The 23404-nt window shown below is 51.4% G+C and overlaps 1 protein-coding gene across 1 annotated transcript; it reads right to left on the reverse strand.

The window, feature by feature from the left end:
* Positions 1 to 4703: 4703 nt before the first annotated feature.
* SRXN1 (sulfiredoxin 1) lies at positions 4704 to 11776 on the reverse strand. The gene is made up of 2 exons (XM_082644344.1): positions 11337 to 11776; positions 4704 to 7044 (listed from the first exon to the last, which is right to left on the reverse strand). The coding sequence occupies exons 1-2, from the start codon at positions 11544 to 11546 to the stop codon at positions 6841 to 6843; spliced, it is 414 nt and encodes a 137-aa protein (XP_082500470.1). The 5' UTR covers positions 11547 to 11776; the 3' UTR covers positions 4704 to 6840.
* Between the last annotated feature and the right edge of the window lie 11628 nt (positions 11777 to 23404).

Consider the following 23404-nt stretch of genomic DNA (forward strand, 5'->3'; position numbering starts at 1 on the left):
CCACCAACCATCACCTGGGGCCCTGGTGACAGAGCAGCCTCCGCTTCACCCCCTTCCCATCCCTGCTCCACTCAGCAGCCAGAGCCACCCGGTCCCTCCTCTGCTCCAAGCCTTACATGGCTCCCAGCCAAAGTCCCAGGCTGACAGTGCCCACCTCTCCCACCTCATCAGCTGCCCAGCCCAGCCTTGTCCCATCCAGGCTGCCCCCACCACACTGGCTGCCTTGCTGTTTCTTGGATCCTCCAAGCAGGCTCCCACCTCAGGGCTTTTGCACGTGCTGTTCCTCCTGCTTGAAACACGCTTCCCTCTGACATCCACAGGGCTTCTTTCCTCTCTGTTCAGGTCGATGCCCCCTCCTCAGAGAGGTCCCATACCTTAATGATGTTGATGTTTCCCATCTCATTCTTTCTTCTTCCCCTGCTTTTCCCTCACAGCCCTTATCACTATCGGATACTGCAGTTTACACTTTACGTATATTTCGTGTGTTTTTCTTGCTCTTCTCCCCTGAGTGGACTTCAAGAGAATGAGAGTTTCCATCTGTTTTGTACTCTGATGTTCCCAGCACCTGGAGCAGTGACTGGTGCCCAGTAGGTGCATATGGGAGAATGAACGTCCAGGGAGTGTGTGAAGGGTGGGGGGCAGCCACTCCCAGCCCCCTCCGTGGCCCCTTGGTCCCCTCTCTGGGCATGGCGTCCCTCTCTCCCTGCTCTCACCCCTTCAACCCTCAAGGGCAGCACAGGACAGCGAAGCTTCTCTGTCAGGGGAAAGGTTTTCAGATGCAGGCAGACCCTCCTTCAACTCCTCCTCCCCCTACAAGCCCAACAGGAGCCAGCAGTTGCGGTGCCCTCCACGGAGAGTCCTCAAAAGACGGGGGGGACTTGGGGCGGACACATACTGGGTGCTCCTGGGCAAGCCAGGGACCGGCTCCCAGCCCTGTGTCCTCAGCTGGAAGGAGGTAAGACCAATGAGCAGTGAACAGCTCTTGGGGAGCCTATTTTACAGACAAGGAAACTGAGGCTCAAGAGGTGAATTTGTCTCCAGGACAACTGGAGCCAGCGTTCCCTTCTCTGTAAAAGGGGTATGATAACTCCTCCCTCCTAAGTTTGCTGTGAGGATCAAACGAGTTCAATAAAGCCTTTAAGCCTTTAGTAGGGTCTGGCACACAGTAGGTGCTCAAGAAATGTTGGCTACTATTGCTGTCGTTCTGTGAGGTGAACGTGCTCACCAAGGTCCCATGGCCAGCAGGTGGCAAAGCCAAGATTCCAACGGAGGTCTGTCGAAAGTGATTCCCCCTCACAACCACAAAATAATAACAATAATAGTAACGCCATCACCAGCATTTTCCACCCCATGCTGTAGCTCTAAGATCGTCAGGTGGCGCACCTGCCCCGCGCCCACACCCGGGGCCACTGGCGCCGGTGCCTCCTGCCCCCCATCCCCCGCTGCCTCCCGGGGGACAGGTCGGCGGCCCGCACAACCTCCCGCTGGGGGCGCCCCCAGATCCCGCCGTCCGGGGAGCCCCCGCGGGGGAGGAGAGCCCAGCTCCGGGGCTCTGGAAGGAGCCGCGCGGCCTGGAAGACATTACACGGCTGTCGGCCGGGGGGCGTCGCGCGGAGTTCCGGAGGGGGTCCCGGCGGCAGCGCGCCGGGGGAGGGGACGGCCCCACCACAAAGCGCGCTTTGTTCTGCGCTCCCCCTGGGAGCTGGAACCAATGGATTGGCGGCAGCTGAGGTCATCTGTCAGGCAGCGCCGGGGGGTCAGGCCCGGGGAAGGGGCCGCCGGGGAGGGCGGGGCGGATGGGCCGGCGGGGGGTCCGTGTGTGCGGCCGATTAACCCGGCTGCGCTCGCCAGGCCTCCGTGGCAGGTCGCTGCTACGCTTCGGGCCTCAGTTTACCCATCTGTCCAACAGGGAAGATAATTTCCTCCCCGTCCACCTGTCGGGACGACTGCATCCGGTATGGAAGTGGTGATGACGGTATGACGATGATGGTGGTGGTGGTGGCCTTTCTGTAATGAGCACTCCCTATGTTCCTGCTCGACAGAAGATCTGGAGTCGGGATGCGAACCCCAGAGGCTGCCTGGGAACATGGAAGCAAATGTGGCTTGTCTTGGAGGCAGGGAGAGACGCCTTGCAGCCCCTATCCGGACCAAGGCTGTCACGGCCTCTCCCTGGTTCCCAGCTTTGACCCTGGATGCCAGACTTGGCCTACCTTTTGCCAGGGCTGACAGGTGGAGCTGCCCAGACCTAGCCCAGGGAGCCTCTGGAGCTCATCCTTGGGGGCCCCCTGGTCGAGGGTAGAGTAGGGCTGCACGCCCCCACCCTCTCCAAGACAGGTGTTTTTTCTGACTGGAGACAGATCAGGGTCTGACCACTTTACCCTCCTAAAACTAGATCCCATTTATTAATTCATTCACATCCCCATCTGCGTGTGCCTCAGCATTCCTGTCCATACAATGAGACAATTAGGATTCTAACCATTTGACACAGGGCCCCCTGGGGGATGAGGCCATCGAATCCCCATAAATTGCCCGAAAGACTTGTGTGTGTGTGTCTTTCTGGAGAAAGGGCTCACAGATTTCTTTCAGATTCTCAACTGTGTTCATGACCCAAAACAGGTTAAGAAGCACCGGCTGGAGTGCAGGGATGGAAAGCTGCCCCCCAAACTCTGGGAAAGGCACTTGGAACAGCCAATCTGGAGAGCAATTTGCCAGCACCTATGCACCGGCTAGGTGGTCCCACTCCTATGTACACGATTGAGTGAGCACAGAGTTGATGGCAGAAGGTGTTCACAGCAGCAAATAACAGTAACCCCCCAAATGGCCGTTAACAGGAGAATGAATAGTACATGGTTATATACAGACCCTGGCATGCCATGCAGCAATTCAAAGAATGAGCTACACCTATGTGGAATTTATTCATTTCACATAGTTATTGAATAACTGCTATGTGTCAGGTGGTTCTTGGCACTGGGCCTACGGTCATAAGACAGATCAAGTCCTGCCTCAAGAACTTACGTTCTAGTGGACGAGACAGTCATAAACAGAAACAGAAGATAATTGCAGGGAGTGCGATAAATGCCATGAAAAAAATAAAACAGTGCATGATAAAATGATGGGGGAGGGGGCTGTTTTAGACAGTATGGTCAGGAAGGCCCCTCTGAGGAAGCAACCAGAAGGAGGGATACTCTGGGAGAAGAGCAAAGGCACTAATGGGGTGGATGGCTAAGGTGCATCGCCAGGGAAGAAATGTGATCTGCAAAAGAAAGTAAAAAAAGAAAACATTCCTTACTTATACGCACACACACACAGCTACTAAGTTAGAAAAAGGTCTGGAAGGGTATACGCCAAATTCATGAAGATAATTGCCAAGAGTAGGGAGGCACTAGGACTCATGGTGGGCTTCTGCTTGCTTCTCATATTTTATTTTGTTAATATTTATTTAGCAGTTTGCTATCTTAATGTTTAAAAGGTGAATATATGCACATATAACTTGTGAAAATGAAACATTAAAAAAGTCTACCATGGTGAAACGGTTGGTCCCAGGGCAGTAAGGGAAATAAGGGGTCCCTACACACTGCCTTTCACTGGATGCAAGTTCCCTGGGGCAGTAGTTTGTTTTGGGAGGGGACACACTTTTGGATCGGGGGACCGCAGAAGAGGCATGTAGCTCAGCCTGGAGGATCTGGGAGCTTCTTGGAGGAGGTGCCGCCTTTGCTGAGCTTGAGACCATTTGACATAGCACACCCAGTGTAGAGACCCTAGTCTCCTAAGACAGGCCTGGAGAGGCCATGATGTGGACAAGGCCACAGAGCAAGATCGCACAGGTAAGTAAACCTGAAACTGCAAACTCCCAGCCGGGTCTCCTTCTCCTACCTGAACCCCTGGCTCCTCTGGGCCGCTGATGGGCATCCCTCACAGCCAGACACCCTCCATCCATCCCCTTCCCACAGCAGTTGCTCTGCGGGCTGGAGGCCCAGCCTAGCTCGGGCAGGCCAGAAAGCAGCACCACCTGCTGGCCTAAGTGGGAAATGCAGCTCTCAGCCTCCACGGAGAGCAACCAGCAGGTTTCACCCTTCAAAACCCAGCTCCTCTTCCTTAAGAACGACAATCCCTCCCGCTCCAAGTCTGTTGTGCAGCCTCCTCCCAGTGCCTAGCAGTATGCCTAGCACTGCCTGCTTGGGCCTTATCTGTATGAAGGGAAAGTCCTTTCAAGAAGGGGTAACCACTGTGCTACTCTACCTCAGTGGGTGCAGGTGTCTTACATGAAACAGTGGCACCTCATGACAGAGGCTTATAAAGCATGCCCTCAGCTTCCTCACCCTTACTACAAACCTCAGGGGTAAAGTCCATTAGACAGCTTGGAAAAAGCGCCAGGGAAGGGCCTGTCCAATTTCATATGGAATTGGTGCACAAGCTGGTTCCAGAACATGGATCTCCTGGGAGCCAGCTCTTTCTTCTCCATTGGAGGTGAAGGGAATGTCACCATATTCGAAACTAATTGATGCCATCCAGGTCAGTGGTTCTCACCTTGTGGTCCCTGAACAGCAGCATCAGCATCACCTGGGAATTTGGCAGGAAAGCACATTCTCAGGCTCCATCCCAGACCTTCTGAATCAGCAACTCTGGGGGTGGGGCCCAGCCATCTGTGCTTAGCAAACCCGTCTGAGAACCTGAGCCATTGGTCTAAAGCAATTATGCCTCCCTTTTTATTAAATAAACTTTTATTTGCGAATGATTTTCAATGTACAGAAAAGTTGCAAATATATAGTACAGATAGTTCCCATATACTCTGCACTCAGCCTACCCCAATGTCAACATTCGTAAAATTATCTAAAATCCAGACCTCATTCAGATTTCCAGTTTTCCCATTAAGGTCCTTTTGTTGTTGTTTTTCCAAGATCCAATCCAGGATATCACACAGCATTTATGACTACATACATTTTAAATTCCATTGGTCACCTCAGTCATCTTTCCCTGGGACAGAGAATGGGTGGGAAAGCTGTTGTCTTCATTACTGAGCAGGAGAAACTGAAGCTTGAAAACAGCAAGTGACCTAGTTCCCTTAGCAGGGCAGTGAGAGCAAGGCCCGCCTCACTCTGCACCCTTCCTCTATCTCTTCCCTTCCCCCCAGGACTCTAGGATTTCAGAAGTCCCTTTGGAACGTCCCACCTGGCCTACCCATTCCCCCTAACCCACCAATACAGGTGATGAGAGATGCCCCTCCTAGAGTGGGCCCAGCCCTGGGAGAGACCACCCACTGCCCCAGCACTTCCTTCCCTCTGCAGGGCCAAGACAGTGTCTAGTGTCTTAGTGACCTCAGCCTGGATAGAGCAAGGCTCCGTACAAGAGAGAGAGGAACAGTGAGAAAGAAACGCTGTTATTTGCTTATCCAAAGTCATCTGTGATAGGTGGAAAAAAACGCCACGAATCCTTTGTAGCTTCTCCAAGAGGTATAGGCTGTTTCCCCAGCCCTTGAATCTAAGCCAAACTTTTGATTTGCTCTGACCAGAAGGACTTAGCAGAAGTGACGTTGTACCAATTCTGACCTAAAACTCAAAAAACCCTTGGAGCTTCTCCTCTCTCTCCCCCTTCCTCTTCCCCTCCCTCCACACACACACACCTCCCTCCCTCTCCCTCTCTCTTTGAGCCCTGATGATATCATGAAAATAAGCCTGAACTAGCCTGCTGGAGAGGATACATGGAGGAGAACCAAGTCACCCAGCCAATAGCCTACCTACTGCCAGACAAGTGAGTCAGGCTATCCGAGACCATCCAGCCCCATCTGGGGTGACAGCTGATTGCATACAACCCCATGAGTGACCCTAAGCAAGATCAGCAGAACTGCCCAGATGAGCCCAGCCCAAATTGCCAATCCAAAGAATTTTAGGTAAATATACAACTTGTTTTTAGCTGCCAAGTTCTGGAATGGTTTGTTGCACAGCAACGGCTAACTGATACACAATTCCTCACTTCTCTCTTGTTAATGGGATTCCAATATTATTTAGGAGGCAGTGTGCCAGTTCTAGGAGATGGTATATGATTGATTTACTAAACTGTTTGACAGCTGTGTTCCTGCCGTATTAGCTTTCTTTGCAGCTAGGGGTGGCGACTGTACCTGGTTTGGGCCAAGGAGACCTAAGTAGAAATACACAGGGGAAGACAGCAGGAAACAGGCCTCTGAAAAAGGCCTGACTTTATGATAGAAGTTGACAGGTCCAGCTGGCTGGGCCCTTCTTCCTCCCCAACTCCGTTCTTCCTTGAACACAGTCATGATTGCTGGAGGTACAGCAGCCATCCTGTGACCAAGAAGTGACATGCAACGTGGGAAAGGCTGAAAGGATCACAGAGACGTGTGCCATAACTTTGCTGAGTTATTAAACCAATACCATTAGCCAACTGTCTCCAGAATTCATGCTATGTGGAAAAACAAACTCCTCTGTGTTTAAGCCACTGGAACCTAGGCTTTCCTTTACTTGCAGATGAATGTATTCACATGATATGATATATAGAGACAGAAATGCAAAAGGATCCTTGTCCTTGGGAATCTGGAGCCAGCAGCATGTGGCTCTCCAAACCCATCTCCTTTCTCATTTCACCCTCTCAATAATCCCTCAAGAGCAAACACACGACCCATTTTCCCTGAGGTGGGAAGTGGGGCTCCCACACTGTTCAGTCATGAGTCCAAGGTCTCGCAGCTAAGAAAGAGGGTGCTTCGAGTTAGACCTGCCCCCCAGGCACAAAGAGAATGCATCCCTGCTACACCTTTGCATGGCTCAGTCCACTGGAGGCCAGGTGTGTCTTCTGGGTTCGTGGCAGTGGTGGTTGGCGCCAAGGAGGCTGTTACTGCAAGTCCGGCGTGGAAGCGCCCAGGTACACCCTTAGGTCTGAGAGGGTGGACTGCACAAGCTTGGCAGGGATGGTCTCTCGCTGCAGCTGCTGGTAGGCCGCATAGCGGTGGCAGCCCCCAAAGGAGTAGAAGTAGTCACCACCCTGAGCCCCTTTGATCCAGAGGACGTCGATGGGGGGCACGCTGTCTGGATCCTCCTGGAGAGAAGAGGGCGCAAGGTGAATAAGCGTGGCACAGTGCTGGACAGTTTGCAAAGCAGACTTTATTAACCTGGGCTGAGCTCCTCCAGGTGCTCAAGCTGGCTCGTGCTGGCTTGTGAGAGGCAACTGTTACAGAGGCAACTGTCAGTTGGTTGACATCACCTTGGTAGCTGGTACTCTCAGCCACGGTGAGAGTATTTACACCAGGGGAATGGGCAGATGCTACAAATCAGGGCTCCCCCACCCAGGCTGTTAACCATTTATCAGACCACATGTATATTACCTGTCACTGTTCTAGACTCTGGGAATAAGGTACAGACACAGCCCCTGCCTTCATGGGACTTTGGTCTAGTGGGGCTGATGGAATGGAGAAGTGAATGTTAGAGTGATAAATGCTATGAAGACAATAATGCAGGTTGACATGACAGGGATGGGGATCCACAAGGCCTCTCAGAGGTGACAGTGGAGCAGAGACCTGAACACAGAGAAGTCCCCTGGGGAAGACAGAGAGGTGGAGTCATTTAAAGAAAGAGCCTGACTGCCAGGTTCAAATCTCAGGTCTGCCACTTAAATGCTCTGTGACCTTTGGCAATTCATATTTGTGCCTCAGTTGCCCGATCTATCAAATGGGGATGAAGATGACACACCCACCTCATAGAACTGTTGGGTTGAGTTAATAGACATAAACTGCTTCAGACAACACTTGGCACATGGAACGTGCTCAGTAATACACACTGTGTATTACCCATGGGAAGGGCATTCCAGGCAGAGTGAACAGCAAATGCAAAAGGTCTGAGGCCAGAACAAGCTCACTGTATTGCAGGCATGGCAAGGAGGCCAGTGTGATCAGAGTGGACTCGGGGGATTGAGAAGTAGAAGAGGTCAGAAAGGTAGCAGGGGGTAGGCCCTGGAGCGTTTTATTTATCTTATTTTTTTCTTCTAGTTTTATTGAGATATAGTCAACATACAGCACTGTGTAAGCTTCAGGTGTACAACATAATGATTTGACTTACAAACATCATGAAGTGATGACTACAGTAAGTTTAGTGAACACCCATCATCTCATATAGACACAAAATTAAAGAAATGGAAAAAAAATGTTTTCCTTGTGATGAAAATGCTTAGGATTTTACTCTCTCAGCAACTTTCATATATAATGTACAGCGGTGTTCATTATGTCTGTCATGTTGTACATTACATCCCTAATACTTATAACAGAAGTTAGTACCTTTTGACCACCTTCATACACTTCTCCCTCTCCTTACCCCCCTCCCCACCCAGTCAATCACAAAGCTGGTCTCTTTTCCTAAGAGTTTGTTTATTTGTTTTTGAAATATAATTGACCTACAATACTATGTTAGTTCCTGGTACACAACACAGTGATTGGATATTTCTATACATTTCAAAACAATCACCATGATTCAGTCTCGTTAATCCTCTGTCACTACAAAAAGATACTACATAGTTATTGATATATTCCCCACACTGTACATTTCATACCCATGACTCATTTACTTTATAACTGAACGTTTATACCTCTTAGGCCCTGGAGTGTTTTTTGGGGGTTTTTTTTGCGTTACTCGGGACTCTCACTGTTGTGGCCTCTCCCGTTGCGGAGCACAGGCTCTGGACCCGCAGGCTCAGCGGCCATGGCTCACGGGCCCAGCCGCTCCGTGGCATGTGGGATCCTCCCGGACCGGGGCACGAACCTGTGTCCCCTGCATCGGTAGGCAGACTCTCAACCACTGCGCCACCAGGGAAGCCCCCTGGAGTGTTTTAAACAGGGGAGGGTGACATGATCTGAAGAACAAAGTTGTTCTGGGAAAGCAGGCTTGGTGAAGTGGACAAAGGCAAAAGCAGGGAAGATAGAGGCGAGGCCTCAGCAGGTATTCACCAGAAGTGGCTGTCCTGGGTGAGGGCATGGAGGGGTCACGGAGAGGTAGACAGGTTTGGGACATGTTTAGGGGGAAGATCCCGGGGGAGGGGTGAAGGTGAGGAGAAGAGAAAGAGGAGAATATAAGTTGACTTCCTGTTACGGGCCTGAGCATCTAGATGGAGAATGGGTAGTCCTCTACATAGGGAAAGCCTGGGGCAGGGAGGGATGGGGTAGCGGGGAGACCGAATTAAGTGTGAGCTGCTAGAAGACCTCCCACCACTGGCTCTCGGGTGGTCTCTTATTAGGCTGCTTTGATGGATTCATTCTTCCATTGATCCTAGAAATGATTATTAAGCAGTAAGACCCAGCAGTTATAAGCTGGGGCCCTTGAACCAGGCACACCTGAATTTGAATCTCAGCTCCTACAAAGAGCAGTGGGGCGGGGGGGTGGGGGGAGTGTGGGCGGGGGTGGTAAGCAAGTGGCCTTGACACTGGGCATTGTTCCTCATCTGCAAAATGGGAACAGACACCCTACAGGCTGCTGATGAAGTCAGGGAGCTGATGCAAGTGAGGCACGGAGCACAGCTTGCCCGGCAGTGGAGCAGCAAAGAGAGGCAGCTGTGCCAGGCAGGCCTTGTGCTGGGCACCAGGGGTGTGACGATGGGTGGGCAGAATAATGGCCCCCAAAGATGTCCATGTCCTAATCCCTGGAGCCTGTGAATATGTTACTCACGTGGCATAGGAACTTTGCAGATGGAATTAAGTTAAGGATCTTGAGATGGGGAGGTTATCCTGGGTTATCCAGACAGGCCAAATGTAATCACCAGAGACCTTAAAGGTGGAAGAGAGAGGAACAAGAGGAGGTCTGATGTTGCTGGCTTTGAAGACGGAGGAGAGAGGTCATGAGCCAAAAATGTGGGTGGCCTCTAGAAGCTGGGAAAGACAAGGAAATGGATTCTCCCCTAGAGCCTCTGGAAAAGAATGCAGCCCCGCTGATACCTTGATTTTAGCCTAGCAAGACCCATTTTGGACTTCTGAACTACAGAACTATAAAATAATAAAATCTGTCTTTGTTTTACGCCACTAAGTTTCTGGTGTTTGTTACAGTAGCCACTGAAAACTAACACATATGGTAACCAAAGAGAGGCCTGGTTTTTGCCTCACAGAGCATATCGTTCTGGCTTGGAAGACAGGTGACTGAGGCCATTACAAGCCAGTAGGATCAGAGGTATGCTGGTGGGCATGCAGGTGGCTGGGGGCCCACAGGAGGCCCCTAACCCAGCAGGGGCTGTCAGGGAAGACACTGACACTGACAGGAAGAGCAAGAAGGAGTTAGAAACAGTAAAGAGATGAAAGAGTTTTATTGGCAGGGGAAAAGTTTGTGCAAAGGCCCAAGAGTGGGAGAGTGCATCCCTGGCCAGATCCATCACAAACAGCCAGGCACCATGCTAGTGTTATGGAAACAGTCAAGACAGGACAAAATCCCTGCTCCTGTGGAGTTCACATGAGAGGGAGAGGAGAGATAATAAAACACAAACAAATGTATAACGTAACTCAGGTGGACATAAGTGCTTCAAGGAGAAATACCTCAGGTTAGGGGGAGAGCTATAGAGGCCTGGGCTGACGGGAGGCAGGCACCTGACCCAAACGAGGGAGCAAGCCCTGTGGCTACCTGGGAAGCAGTTCCAGGCAGTGGGAACAGCAGTGTAAACTCTATAGGACTGAAAGACAATCGGGCTAGCAGTAGAGGTGTTTGGTAGGTCACACATGGCCACCTTCCAAGGGTCTGGGGGAGGGGGACAAGATGCCATGCAGGCCTAACCTGACACACACATCCCCTCCTTCCCCCGAATTTTCTGCCAGGATCACCCCAGCCTTCTTGAGCACTTCTGTGATGCAGCTGACTCCGTCCTCCCCAGTTCCAGTTCAAACAAGGCCCTCCCAGCAGACAGGACACCCCCAATCCCACTGCCACTGCCTGAAGTGACCACATAGGTTATCTCAGGATAAGGTGGTGGCCATGCATCTGGGCACTGGGGACAGGCTGTGCCACTTTCTAAAGTGCCTGACCTTGGACAAGTTGCTTGAATCCTCTTGTGTCTCATTTCCTCGTCTGTAAGAAGAACAACAGAAGTAGTATCTACCTCATAGGGTTGGCATGAAGAAGCTCAGTTACTTAAAACAGCTCCTGGCCACTTCAAGTACTATATAGGAATCAGGATCGTTGTTTTAATCATCTCCTCCAATCTCCCTGCTCAATGACTAAATAGAGGCCCAGAGAGGCCCAGCCACTTGCTCAAGGTCACACAGCAAATACCGTGCTCCGGCTGAGACTGAACCAGTCCCGTCTCGCGTCCAGCGCGACCTCCCTCCTTTGAAGCCCTCCCAGCGGCCGGCTTCCCCGGGGCCTCACCCGAATCGTGTCCACGAGGCTCTGCACCTTGGCTGGGTCCAGCACAGACGGCAGCGGCCGGATGAGCACGCTGAGAGGCACGTTGTGCACCGCAGTGATACAGCCCGAGTGGATGCTGCCGCCCGGCGCGCCGCCGCTCTGCCCAGCTCCCTCGGGCGCCCCCCGGCCAGCTCCGGCTCTGCCCAGGGCTCCTCCCGCGCGAAGACCCATCACGCAGCGGCCGCCGCCTGCGCGGTCTCGGGACGCGCCGCCTCCTCTCAGGTCTTTAACCCCGGCCGGGCCGTACCATTCCGCGCGGGCGGCGAGGGGTGCAGCCGCACAGCGCCTCTCTCCCCTGGCCCCACAGTGGTCTGGCCCACCCCCGAGCGCCCCTGCGGGACCTTCGCTCGGCTCTCCCGGCGTTGCGGGACGCGTGCGGAACTCCGGCTCTCCGCTGGGGGGCGCCTCGCCGTCTCCCCTCTGCCGCGCGGCGTCCCGGGAGTGGAAGCGCCGGGGGAGGCTGACTCAGGGTGAGTCTGCAGGTCGTGGGGCGGGAGGGGCGCGGGTGGCGCACAGTTCGGGGTTGACTCAGGGTCACGGGTGGCGGGGGCGGGGACACGGGTTGGAGGGGAATGGACCTGCCCAGCGAGGGTGAGTCGGCAAAACCTGGCTCTTGGCTGCCCAGCCTTTGGATCCCTAGTGGTAATTGTCGTGGAGGTGGTGGTAATACCAATGACATTTGAAATACTACGAATCTGCTGAACCTGGTGCTGTGTCAGACACTGTTCTAAACACTTTGCATGTACATTAACTTATTTAAACCTCAAAACAACCCTACAAGCTAGGTATGATTATTATTCCCATTTTACAGATGAGGAAACTGAGGCACAATGAGTTTTTTTTTTTTAAGTGATTTGCCCAAGGTCATGGAGCTAGTAAGTGGCTGAACCAGGGTTCAAATCCAGGCAGTCAGGCTCCAGAGTGCTCTCTCAACCCACCGCTGGTTGCCTCGGTTCAACAAAAGTAACTGTAACAAGGAGCCTTTTGGAATCATGTTGACAGTGTGTGGGCCCTGCCCTGGAGTTCCACAATAATAGTCTCGTTGCATCCTCACAGCGCCACTAGGAAGTAGGTGTGATTGTTGAAGCGCTTGTCCAAGATAGGGCCGCTGAAAATGAAAGTCAGATTATCTGAGCTCAGAGTCCCAGGCCACTAAACACCTGCTTACAGATGAGGACACCAAAGCTGCAAGGGGTGGTGGTGATGACTTAGGTCCAAACATGCTGATTGCCATCCCCACTCTTCTGTTTAAAACTCTCCATCCCCTTGAGCCCAGGTTCAGCACCCAGTGTCCTCTGGAGCCAGAGGGAGGTAGGCTCCTGGTTTAAATCTCAGGTGTTTATCAGCATCTATGGCAACATTACAGCTTTGGCACAGATTGACCTGGGTTCAGATCCCATCTGGCCACTCACTAGCTGTGTGGTCTCAGGCAAGTTCCTTAACCTCTCTGAGCATCAGCCTTCTGTAAAATGGTTGTGAGGAGATTGTGAGGACACTCAGAGATAATGGCTGATAGAGGGCAGGGTTGGGGGTAAATCAGTGCTTACATAGTGGTAATCAAGGAAGGTGACTGGGGTACTTCCCTGGCCTTCCAGTGGTAAAGACTCTGCGGTTCCAATGCAAGGGGCGTGCGTTCGATCCCTGGTCAGGGAACTAAGATCCTACATGCTGCGCGGTGAGGCCAAAAAAAAAAAAAAAAGGAAGGTGACTGGTTTCATGACAGACACCCAGAGTGCTGAAGAAGAGGCCGTGTTGACTGAGAGCACCAGGAAAGTTTCCCTGGAGGGGTGGTATTCACACTGGAAAATGGCTTGGTCCTGGAGAGTGAGAGGGAAGAAGCAGGTGTTGGTTTAGGGTGTAGGATATGGAATCACTTGAATGGCATGGATTTAAATCCTGGCTGCATCACCAACTAGCTGGGTGACGTGTGTGTGTGTGTGTGTGTGTGTGTGTGTGTGGTGGGGTACGCAATTTCTTTGTGCCTCGGTTTCTTCTCTCAATTGCCAGGGAGAGTAAATGAGAATAACGCATAAAGTGTTTAGAAAGGTACCTGGCATATAAAACATGCTGAATAAAAGGTAGATAGGAGGGATATTCCAGCTAAACAGCTTGAGCAAAAGCGTGGAGGTGGCACAGCCCCAGACCTGGCTGAAGACAGGCAAGTCTGGTTTGGTGGTTCTTCTCACCCTGGTTGTCACATGCATGGGGAATGCATACTCGCCTTCTCAGCTGGAGAAAAACCAGAGAAGTTATCCCTGGGGGCGGGCTGGGTGGCTGTTGCACTGGCCAGTTGTGGACACTTTCTGAAGCCTCTGCAAAATAGGGTAATGCTGCCCATCACTCAAAGTTGTTGAGTGTGGTTTGGGAAGAAGCACATAATAAGTGCTCTGTGCATTGTGCAATACTCCATTTTGCTGTTGAAGATCATTCACGTTGGGTTTTTGTTTTGTTTTGTTTTTTTGCGGTACGTGGGCCTCTCACTGTTGTGGCCTCTCCCGTTGTGGAGCACAGGCTCCGGACGCGCAGGCTCAGCGGCCATGGCTCACGGGCCCAGCTGCTCCGCAGCATGTGGGATCTTCCCGGACCAGGGCACGAACCCATGTCCCCTGCATCGGCAGGCGGACTCTCAACCACTGCGCCACCAGGGAAGCCCCATGTTGGGTTTTTAATCTCTTGCAAACCTTGGAATGCTGAGGCCATTATGAATTTGACTTGAACCTTTCTCTTTCTGCAGTTCCACGATATAATCCCTCTGAGCATCTAAACCATACTTTGTTTCAGGATATAGAGCTAACACCCACACCTCAGTCCCAGAATTATTGAGAATTAGAGAATTTCATGAAGAGGGAAATTGTCCCTCTTAGAACCACTTCCTAATTTCAGAAAGCAAGAAGAGGCAGGGGGAACAGCTTCTAGGATGGAAAAATGGAGATTTGTCCTGAATCTCTCATCATGGTATGCCCAGTGAGACCCCCACTCCTGGCAACAAATTCTGTATGTTGAGAGACCGATGATTCAACTCAAAATGGCTTAAGCATTAAGAAGACTTGTATTTTCACATAATTAAGATGTCTGGAGGTAGACATATCCAAGATTGGCGAAGAGGTAGTTGAACAATGTCAGGTTCTTTCCAGCTTTTTGTACCATTATCCTTCATATTCTGGTTTTTATCCTCAGCCTTACCCCTCATGGTCCCAAGATGGTAGCTGTAGCTCCAAGCATCACATACAACAGCTTTCAAAGGTGGAAGTTAGGACATCGACATCACTTTGTGCCTCTTTTAAAGAGTGAAGAAAGCTTTAGTAACCATCCCCTACATCCCCATCCCCCTGCCCAGGAGCCTTTTCCTCATGTCTCATTGGCAAGATTATATCACATTTCCATGCTTAAACCAATCCCTGGCAAGGGGAGTGGAATTACCCTGATTGGCTTAGCTTAATTGGCATTCACCTCTGTGCTCAAGAGGGTTTACCCTCCCCTGAAGTTCATGGCCTCTGATCCCTGAACAGAACTGGCAAGGCCTGGTGCTACAACCTAGTTTTCCTGTATGGTTCTTGGGCAGACCCCATGGAGGGGGAGAATTGAGGGGAAAGAGGACCTGCCCAATCAGCGGTTCTATTATATCAGCCCATTTGTCCCTAAACCAATGAGATGGAGACTTAAGCCTCGTGTTGGGATTAAGATGAGGTACCTTCCACTGGGACTAATGTAAGCCTGGGACTGGAAGCTGGAGAAATTCTGGGATCTACACAATATCCTTTTGTTTTAGTTTGGATTCTCCTAAAGGTAGACCCTGAGACTAGGACTTGTGTGCAGGTAGTTATATTTGGGAGCTGCTCTAGTTATTATCACTGTAACATAAACTGATCCAAAATGTAGTGACATAAAACAACCATTTTATTATCCTCACAGATTCTGTGGGTCAGTTATTCAGACAGGGCACAGTGGGGACTGGTTGTCTCTTCTCTGAAATGTCTGGGCCATCAGCTGGGAGGTGACTCAAAAGCTGGGGGTGACTTGATGGCTGGGGCTGGAATCATCTGGGGGTGTGTTCACTTATACATGCATTGGACCATCCTGCCTATCAGCCAGAACACCTCCATGGGGCCTTTCCATGTGCCGTGGGCTTGCTCATAGCATGGCAGCTGGCTTCCAAGAATGAGTGTCACAAGAGAACCTGGCAGAAGCTTCATGGCCTTTTCCAGTCTAGTCTTGGAAGTCATATTGGCATCATTTCTGTGGCATTCTGTTTGTGGGAGCTGTCACAACACCACCACTCCCCCCCACCAGGCTCAAGGGAAGGTACAGAGATTCCATCTCTTGATGGGAGGGGTAGCACGGTTCTAAAAGAGCTTGTTTCCACAAGGGAGATATTGTTGTAACCATCTTTGGAAGACAGTCTGCTGTAGGGGGTGATCCCAGGAAGGACTGGGGAAGCGAGAAATGCCAATACAGGGGATTCTGATGAGCAGGTTAACATGGTGGTTAAGTGGGGCTTACTCTTGCTGGAGACTCTGAGAGGAAGCATCATGCATCACAATCATCCCTCTGACCGACAGGGGGGCTGTGTATCTTTATCCACTGACTCCTGTCCCTCACTGGTTGAGGGTGGCCTCAGGATGTTAAGCCTTTGCCATTTATGGGCTGCTCTATACTCGGACTGAGCAAGCACCTGAGGACCCGGAGGAAGCTTCCTGCTTCAGAGATGGCCCAAGGGAATAAGGGACAGGACATCGATAAATGCCTTTTCTGTCCAAACCAGCCAGAGTCCATGTTTGTGGTTTGCAACCAAAGGCCCTAGTTACCTGCTCTCCCCGTTCTGCTCCTGGGCTCCCTACTCTTCCCCTTCCCTTTCATTTTTGACAAAGAATCTTATACATCAGGTAATCAGGTATGCAGAGGACTTTCCTGAGTGTTTGGAAAGAGGAAAGGATTTCTGTGCCACAAAAGGAACATTAAATCTTATATTTCTCTACCCCTAAAATGCTCTTGTCCATTTCTATGGCTTGGCTTACAGAATTCTGCCATGTTGCTTGGTCCCATTCTCACTTTCTGTTTTCTCCTCCATCTCCTCTTTGTCCCCTCTACCAATCACTAAGTTCCTGTTCTTATTTTATGCAGAAAGTTTGCCTTTTTCTTCTGCAGCTTTGGTACCTGCTGAGCATCTCCTTGGGGCCTTGAGGTGGCTTCACACTTTAACTGCTTCTCCTCATAATCACAAGATGACTGCCAGTGCCAACTGGGGCAGCCTCCTTCTTTGTTCCTGTCAGTCAGCTCAGGCTGCTATAACAAAATACCTTAGACTGGCTGGCTTAAACAACAAACATTTATTTATCACAATTCTACAGGCTGGAAGTCTGAGATCAAGGTGCTGGCAGATTTGGTATCTGGAGAGAGCCCACTTCATGGTTCATAGATGGCCATCTTCTTGCTGTGTTCTCACACAGTGAAAGGGGTGAGAGAGCTCTCTGGGGTCTCTTCTTATAAGGGCACTGATCCTATTCATGAGAGCTCCATCCTTATGACCTAATCACCTCCCCAAAGTCCTACCTCCAAATGCCATCACGTTGGATATTAGTCTTCAACCTATGAATTTTAGGGGGACATAAACATTCAGTCTATAGCAGTTCACATCCAGGAGAAGAGAGAGAGAACCTCTCCCATAGCGAGATGCTTTTCTCTTTGGTCTGATTGAGCTAGCTCGAATCACATGACTACCCGGGATTAATAATATTCTCCAGGAACATATCATGTTCCGAGCTGCTTAAGTATGGGTGCTGGAACCTGTCTCCCACTGGGATGACTGTGATTGGTTTGGAGGAGACCAATCAGCCACACCCCTGGGGTCAGCCTCCTTTGAGGCCCCAGATGGGTTAAGTGATGGGTGGATGTCTGAACAAATGTGAGCTTTGTCAATGAGGAAAGGGCAGAGCAAAGACCTGGGTGTCAGTGGCACAACCCCTTGGCCCACCTTTGATTTCAACTGAAGTTGTGGTGGGAAGGTCCATGCAAACCCAGACTCACCTAGCACTGCTGGCTTCCCAGCTCAAACTTGCAGTGTCTTCCATATTTTCCATCCCTGTGGGAGTCTCCCAGAGGTGTTGGCTGTTGGGGACAGGAGCTGGTGAATAAAAGCCAGTCTTCCATTGTCATAGGTGGAGAATTGTGAGAAGCATGCCAGACCATTTGGACCTTTCTGGACCCTTCTCAGAGAATAACAGTACCCAGCCCCATTGCTGCAGCAACAACCCCCCTGACACACCCTCTGTCTCATTCTTCTTGCCCCCTCACTCCTGCTTCTTGGAATCACCTCCGAAATAAACCACTTGCACTCAAGCCGTTGCTTCTGGGGAGCCAAAACTAAGGCAAAAGGGGAATTTCATGGGTCATCCCCAATAGTTCTGCACCTTGCCTGGGTTAAAATTATGGGCTTCCCTGGTGGCGCAGTGGTTGAGAGTCCACCTGCTGATGCAGGGGACACAGGTTCGTGCCCTGGTCCGCGAAGATCCCACATGCCGCGGAGTGGCTAGGCCCGTGAGCCATGGCTGCTGAGCCTGCGTGTCGGGAGCCTGTGCTCCGCAATGTGAGAGGCCGCAACAGTGAGAGGCCCGCATACCACAAAAAAAATAAATAAATACACACATCTTATTAGACATGTGACCTTGGGCCAGGCACCTGTCTGTGCCTTGGTTTCTTAACCTTCAAGATGGCCATCATAATGGCACCTAATTTGTGGAGTTGTTGAGAGAATGAAAAGAGGTGATGTAGGTAAAGTCCTTAGAACAGTGCCCAACACACTGTAAGTGCTCAATAAATATGAGCTGTTGGATTACATTTTAAATTAATAATAGATCTCGAAGGTCTCTCTGTGTTTGCACTTCTAGACTAGTCTCAATATATTTGCCCAGACCCTTGCTTGCAGGTGAAGAAAGCCAACGTGAATTAGCTTAATGAAAATGGAACACTTGGTTATGCCCTTGACTGTGGGGTGAAGCTGGGCCTCAGGGAAAAGTGGGTTCAGAGACTTTTTTCTGTCTCTTGGTGGAGGGACTACTTCCACATAACAGGAACGAGGCTGTCAACAGGGATTATATTTGACTTTTAGTAAGAGAAGCCTGACAAGAGAGGCTTAAAACGCCCTAATGTGTTTCCTCTCATGAAAGAGAAGCTGGAAGTAGGAAGTCCAGGGCTGGGGTGACTGCTCCACCACCACTAGGGGCACAGGCCCTTTCTGTCAACTCCATCATTTTAGAGTAAGGTGTTATTCTCAGCGTCACCTCCTGGTTCAAGACTGCTGCTGAAGTGCCAGCCTGGAAGAAGGTGGAGAAATGGAAAGGCAAAGATATGACCCCCTCCTTTTTAGGGTGCTGTCTCAGAAGTTCCACATAACACTTTTCCTTGAATGTCATTGACCAGAATTTGGTCACATGGCCACCACTGGCTGCAAGGTCAGCTGGGATATGTAGTCTTCATTCAATGTGGCAATGTGCTTAGCTAACAATGGAGTTCTCTTACTAAGGAGGGAGAGAATGTATGCTGATAAGTAGCTAGCAATCTGAGCCACAGCTCTCAAGTTACAGGTCTTATGACTCAGAGAGGGAGAGAGGAAATTTCCAAGTTCTAGTCAGATGCTCACATCTGAACCAATCATCTGTGGCTATGAGGGACAAAGACTGTTTTTTTTAGGCATAAGCCACCGTTATTGATTATGACTTAAATGTGTGTAGTTCATTAAAAGATAATTACTGGTTATCTGCTATTGGCTAGGTACTGCACTAGACCCAGGAAATTTAATGATAAGCAAAAAGACACTGTCAGTCCCTTTCTCATGAAGCTTTAATCTAATGGGGGAGACAGAGAATAACCAAATAATCACACTGATTAAAGGGAAAGTGTGCATTGATGGTAAGTGCTGTGAACCAAGATCATGTGGTCCTTGGGGAAGTGATCATCCAGCTGAGAGATGAAGGATGAAAAGGCAATAACTAGTCAACAGTGGTGGTAATGGCAGTGCAAATGGAGTATGTTACTGGTGGTGAGAACAGCTCATGCAAAGCCCCTGTGGTAGGAGGGAGCAAAATTGCTAAACAGAGGTGGCTGGAACTCAAAGAGCAAAGGGGCTCATGGCTGAAGGTTCAGCTGGAGTGACAGAAAGAGTCAGATCAGGTAGGTCTTTGAAAGCTGGTTCCTCTCCCCCCTCCCCCCCCACACAGTGGGAAGTCATTGAAGCATTCAGACAGGGAAGAGGAATGGGAGTGACATGATCAGATCTGCATTTTTAAAAAGATCCCTGTGGCCACTGTGGAGAGAGGGAGGGAGGTGGTGGAGGTAGAATGGATCCAGAGAGATCAGTGAGAAGGCTGGTCCAGTTGTCCAGGTAAGAGATGATGGTAGCTATGGACTAGGGTGGAGACTGAGAAGACAAAGAGGAAAAACAAACAGAACCTGATGGATTGGATGGAAGGGTAGGGGAGACAGACGCAGGAGAGAACCAAATCATGGCTTCATACTTGGGCTGGCCTGTGGTACTTTTGGGATATCCATGTGGCAGTGGTTTGCAGGCAGATTTGCAGCTCAGAGAGGAGGTCTGAAATGAAAATGTAAATGTAAATTACATTACATTTATCACAAATGTAAATTTGCGAGTCATCTGCATGTGGGTGAAAACTGGAGCCATGGGTGTCATGAGATTGCCTCATGAGAATACACAGTGAGAAGAGGAGTCTGGGAGAGAACCCTGAGGAGCACAAACCACGACAGAAGGAGGAACAGGAAGTGGGTTCCTTCCTTGGGCATAGGAAGGTGAGGCTGCAAAGATGCTGGATGGAGCAGCCAGACAGGGCAGAGGAGAGCTGGAGTTGCATCCTGGAGGGCTTCCTTTGAGAGGACTGTGAAAAGCAGACTGGACGATATGCTAATTGAGGTGCTCTGGGCTGCAGGTAACAGGGACATGGGCTTTCGCATCTCCGCTCTGCTGTCTAGGCTGTGTGGGCTTCGTGCTAGGGCTGGTTCCCTTTAAGGTCACAAGATGACATATTAGATGTTTATAAAATGTTGATCTAGAGTGGGTTCTGTTCCCTGGACCTGAAACAAATGTAATTGATACAACGGCCAATCAGGGGCAGTGTGTAGCTACGGAGAACTGCGGGTGGATGGCTAGGGAAGGCATCAGGTGCCTGGGCCCCTCAAACCTGCTTTGGAAACTTTGTAGGGGGTTTCCACACTGCTGTCATTGCTGGAGACACCTGGCACATAGCTCAGGATGCAGCCAGCCTGTCCAGAGGTGTGTGAAAGGAAAGATGGACAGGTTCTAAAAGTGCAAGGAATTCCCTGGCCGTCCAGTGGTTAGGACTCTGTGCTCTCGCTGTCGAGGGTCTGGGTTCGATCCCTGGTCTGGAACTAAGATCCCACAAGCCGTGCCGCTTGGCCAAAAAAAAAAAAAAAAAAAGCTGAGTGCACTGCCTACAAAAGGAAGAAAACCGAAAGGTGGCCCAAGGGGAGATGGAGTTCCAGCCTACACCCCCAAGCCCCCAGCCTGGCATCAGGCCCTCAAAGCACACAGCCCCCTACCCCCACCCCGTGAGTCTGTGCTGCGGGTTGGAGTTAAGTGGCATGGTGCTAGTAGTCCCCAGGGAAGTTTTTAGTAAGGCAAAGGCAGAATTTGTATTTTGGAAGATCACCAAGCCAGCTGGCAGGGAGGATGGACTGACTGTCCGCTGTCTTCCTGAACAGTTTTGGTGGCAGGTAGCTCACAGGCTCTAGGGGCAGCTCGTTGTTTTGGGACAGTGTTGCCTGCTGAGCCAAAGTCAACCTTTTTGCAGGCATGTACTTGCTGCTTGTATGACCACTAGGGCTGGCCAGAACCCCCACACCCAGAGCAGCAGAGGGTGAAGTGGGGAAGGATATAGGGGTTGTAAACTGGCTGTCAAGGGACAAATCTGACCCACGGTTGTATTTGTTTGGCAGGTGCAGTTAATTTGAATTGCATTTCTTTAAGGTGAGACATGCTGTTTCCTGTCAGTCACAGGCACAACCATCCCCTAATGTCTTAGGGCAACCTGCTTCATTCCCTTATGTTATTAATCTGGGTCTTGAACCCTTTCAGTTTGCAACCCCAGTATTTGAGGACTGTTTAGGACTGAGGATGCCTGGGACCTTGTGGATGTCAAGGGACCCCTGGAACTGTGTGACTGCTGGTGGCAGCTACAGGCTGGTCAGACTACAGGGAGGGAAACTGAGTGGAAAAAAATCTGGCTGCCTCTCAGATGCCCCCCACCCCAAACCCGTCCCCATCACAAGGTCTAGAGGCACTGGTGAGTGGCCAAAGTCCCTTTAATATCCCTGAATTGCCTTACAAGTAATACTGCTGGAGGTGAGGAAGGGATGGGGGTCTGGGGTAGGAGATGAGGGAGGAAGAGCGCCAAGCGCTCATACAAAATATGGCCAAAAGGCTTAGCATGCATGGAAAATTATTGCTGTCGGAAGTTCCTATTTACAGGATCAACACCCTCCGTAATTGATTCTGCAACCCCTCTCCCTTTCCGCATCCCTGCCGCCTCGCTTCCCCGGGTGGGCCTGGAGAGGAGAAGCCCTAGAGAAGTGCCCCTGCTCCAGGGGCCCCTCCAGCCTCCACCCTCCACCCTCCTTTGCGGCTCAGGGGAGAGGGGGAGGGTCCGAGAGTCCGGGACTCCTGCCCCGAGCTGAGCGCCTAGAGATGGGGCAGAGGCGTGTGCTTAAAGCAGAGGGGGCCAGGGTCCGCAAGCGTGGAGGTGTGTGCTTCGGTCCTCGCCCGGGCATGCAGAAGCGCGGCGGGGGAGGTAGTGGCGGCCAATGGGGGGCAGCTGGCAGCCCCGGCCCCTCTGCCCGGGAGAGTTGCATAGACGTGGCCGGGAGGGAGCGCTCCTCCCGTGGAGCGGAGCGGGCCGGAGGCCCCAGCGGGTCCGGGGCTCAGTCGGTCCCTGGAACCTGGGGTCCCTCGAGAAGAGGAATAAATAGGAAACATATCGAGGAGGCTCCTCCCTCCGGTCTCCCTGGAGTGGGAATAGAAGGCTCAGGAGGATGGGGACCTGCCCCATGACTGGGCCTCCTGATGTCCCCCATCCCTCAGTTGAGGGTCATCAGGCTATCCCTCCCATTCTCGCGCCCCCTTCCCCAGCAAGTTCAGGCTCTGATGAGGGTGGGGCTTCTCCCTCACTCCCTGAAATGGGGTGTGTTGGGGTGGCGGACAGCCCTCTATGGCCTTTGCTGTCCCTCTCCTTGCTTGGCTCCCTGACCTCCCAGTCCAGCTGGGAAAGCCAGACCATCCCTGGTGAGGCCAAGAGATTAAATAGAATAATAAATAGATAAATCAATAAATACACAAATAAATAAACTGGAGAGGCCCAGCCGGATGGGGAGAAGGGCATTTGTGAGGTGCCCCAGACCTCACCCCAACGATTAAGGGGGGGTACCTGTAGTCCTGTGGGTGGGGAAAGTGCTCAGAGAATCTGGGGAGAGGCTGTCCTGGGGTGAGAGAGGGGCTACATTAGGGGGCAGGGCCCTGAACTGCCCCTCAAGTCTGCCCCAGGTCAGGTGAACTCAGAGGGGTGAGAGCTGCTAGTGGAATGAGGGGTCTGGAGAGAGTAGGGGTGGGAATGGGTGAGAAGGCCCCCCGAGGATGAAGAAGGTGGGGTGGTGGTGGTGTGTGAATGGCTGGACCTAAGGCCAAGGTGAGGAGGGGATCAGGGACAGAGTGGGGACTCCAAGAGGAGTGAAGATTAGATCCCTCAGGCCTGTGTCCTGTTGTGGATGGGGCATCCATTGCAGGCGTGAGAGTCAAAGGGGGGTTTAGGCCTTACACTGGGGGCTCCAGTAGAGAACCGGTCTGAGACTCAGCTCAGAAATGAGAGGAAAGGTCTGCAAGTTAGAAGGGGAGAGGTGCAGAGTCTGGGGGGTGGGGGAGAAAATTCCGGCTCTAGGGCCCGGGAAAGTTGCAGACCTGGTGCCTGAGTTGGGAGCCTTGAGGGCGTGGACAAGGGGTCAAGGTCCGA

The sequence above is a fragment of the Mesoplodon mirus genome, assembly GCF_964341445.2.
Source record: "Mesoplodon mirus genome assembly, chromosome: 15".
Classification (NCBI taxonomy): domain Eukaryota; kingdom Metazoa; phylum Chordata; class Mammalia; order Artiodactyla; family Ziphiidae; genus Mesoplodon; species Mesoplodon mirus.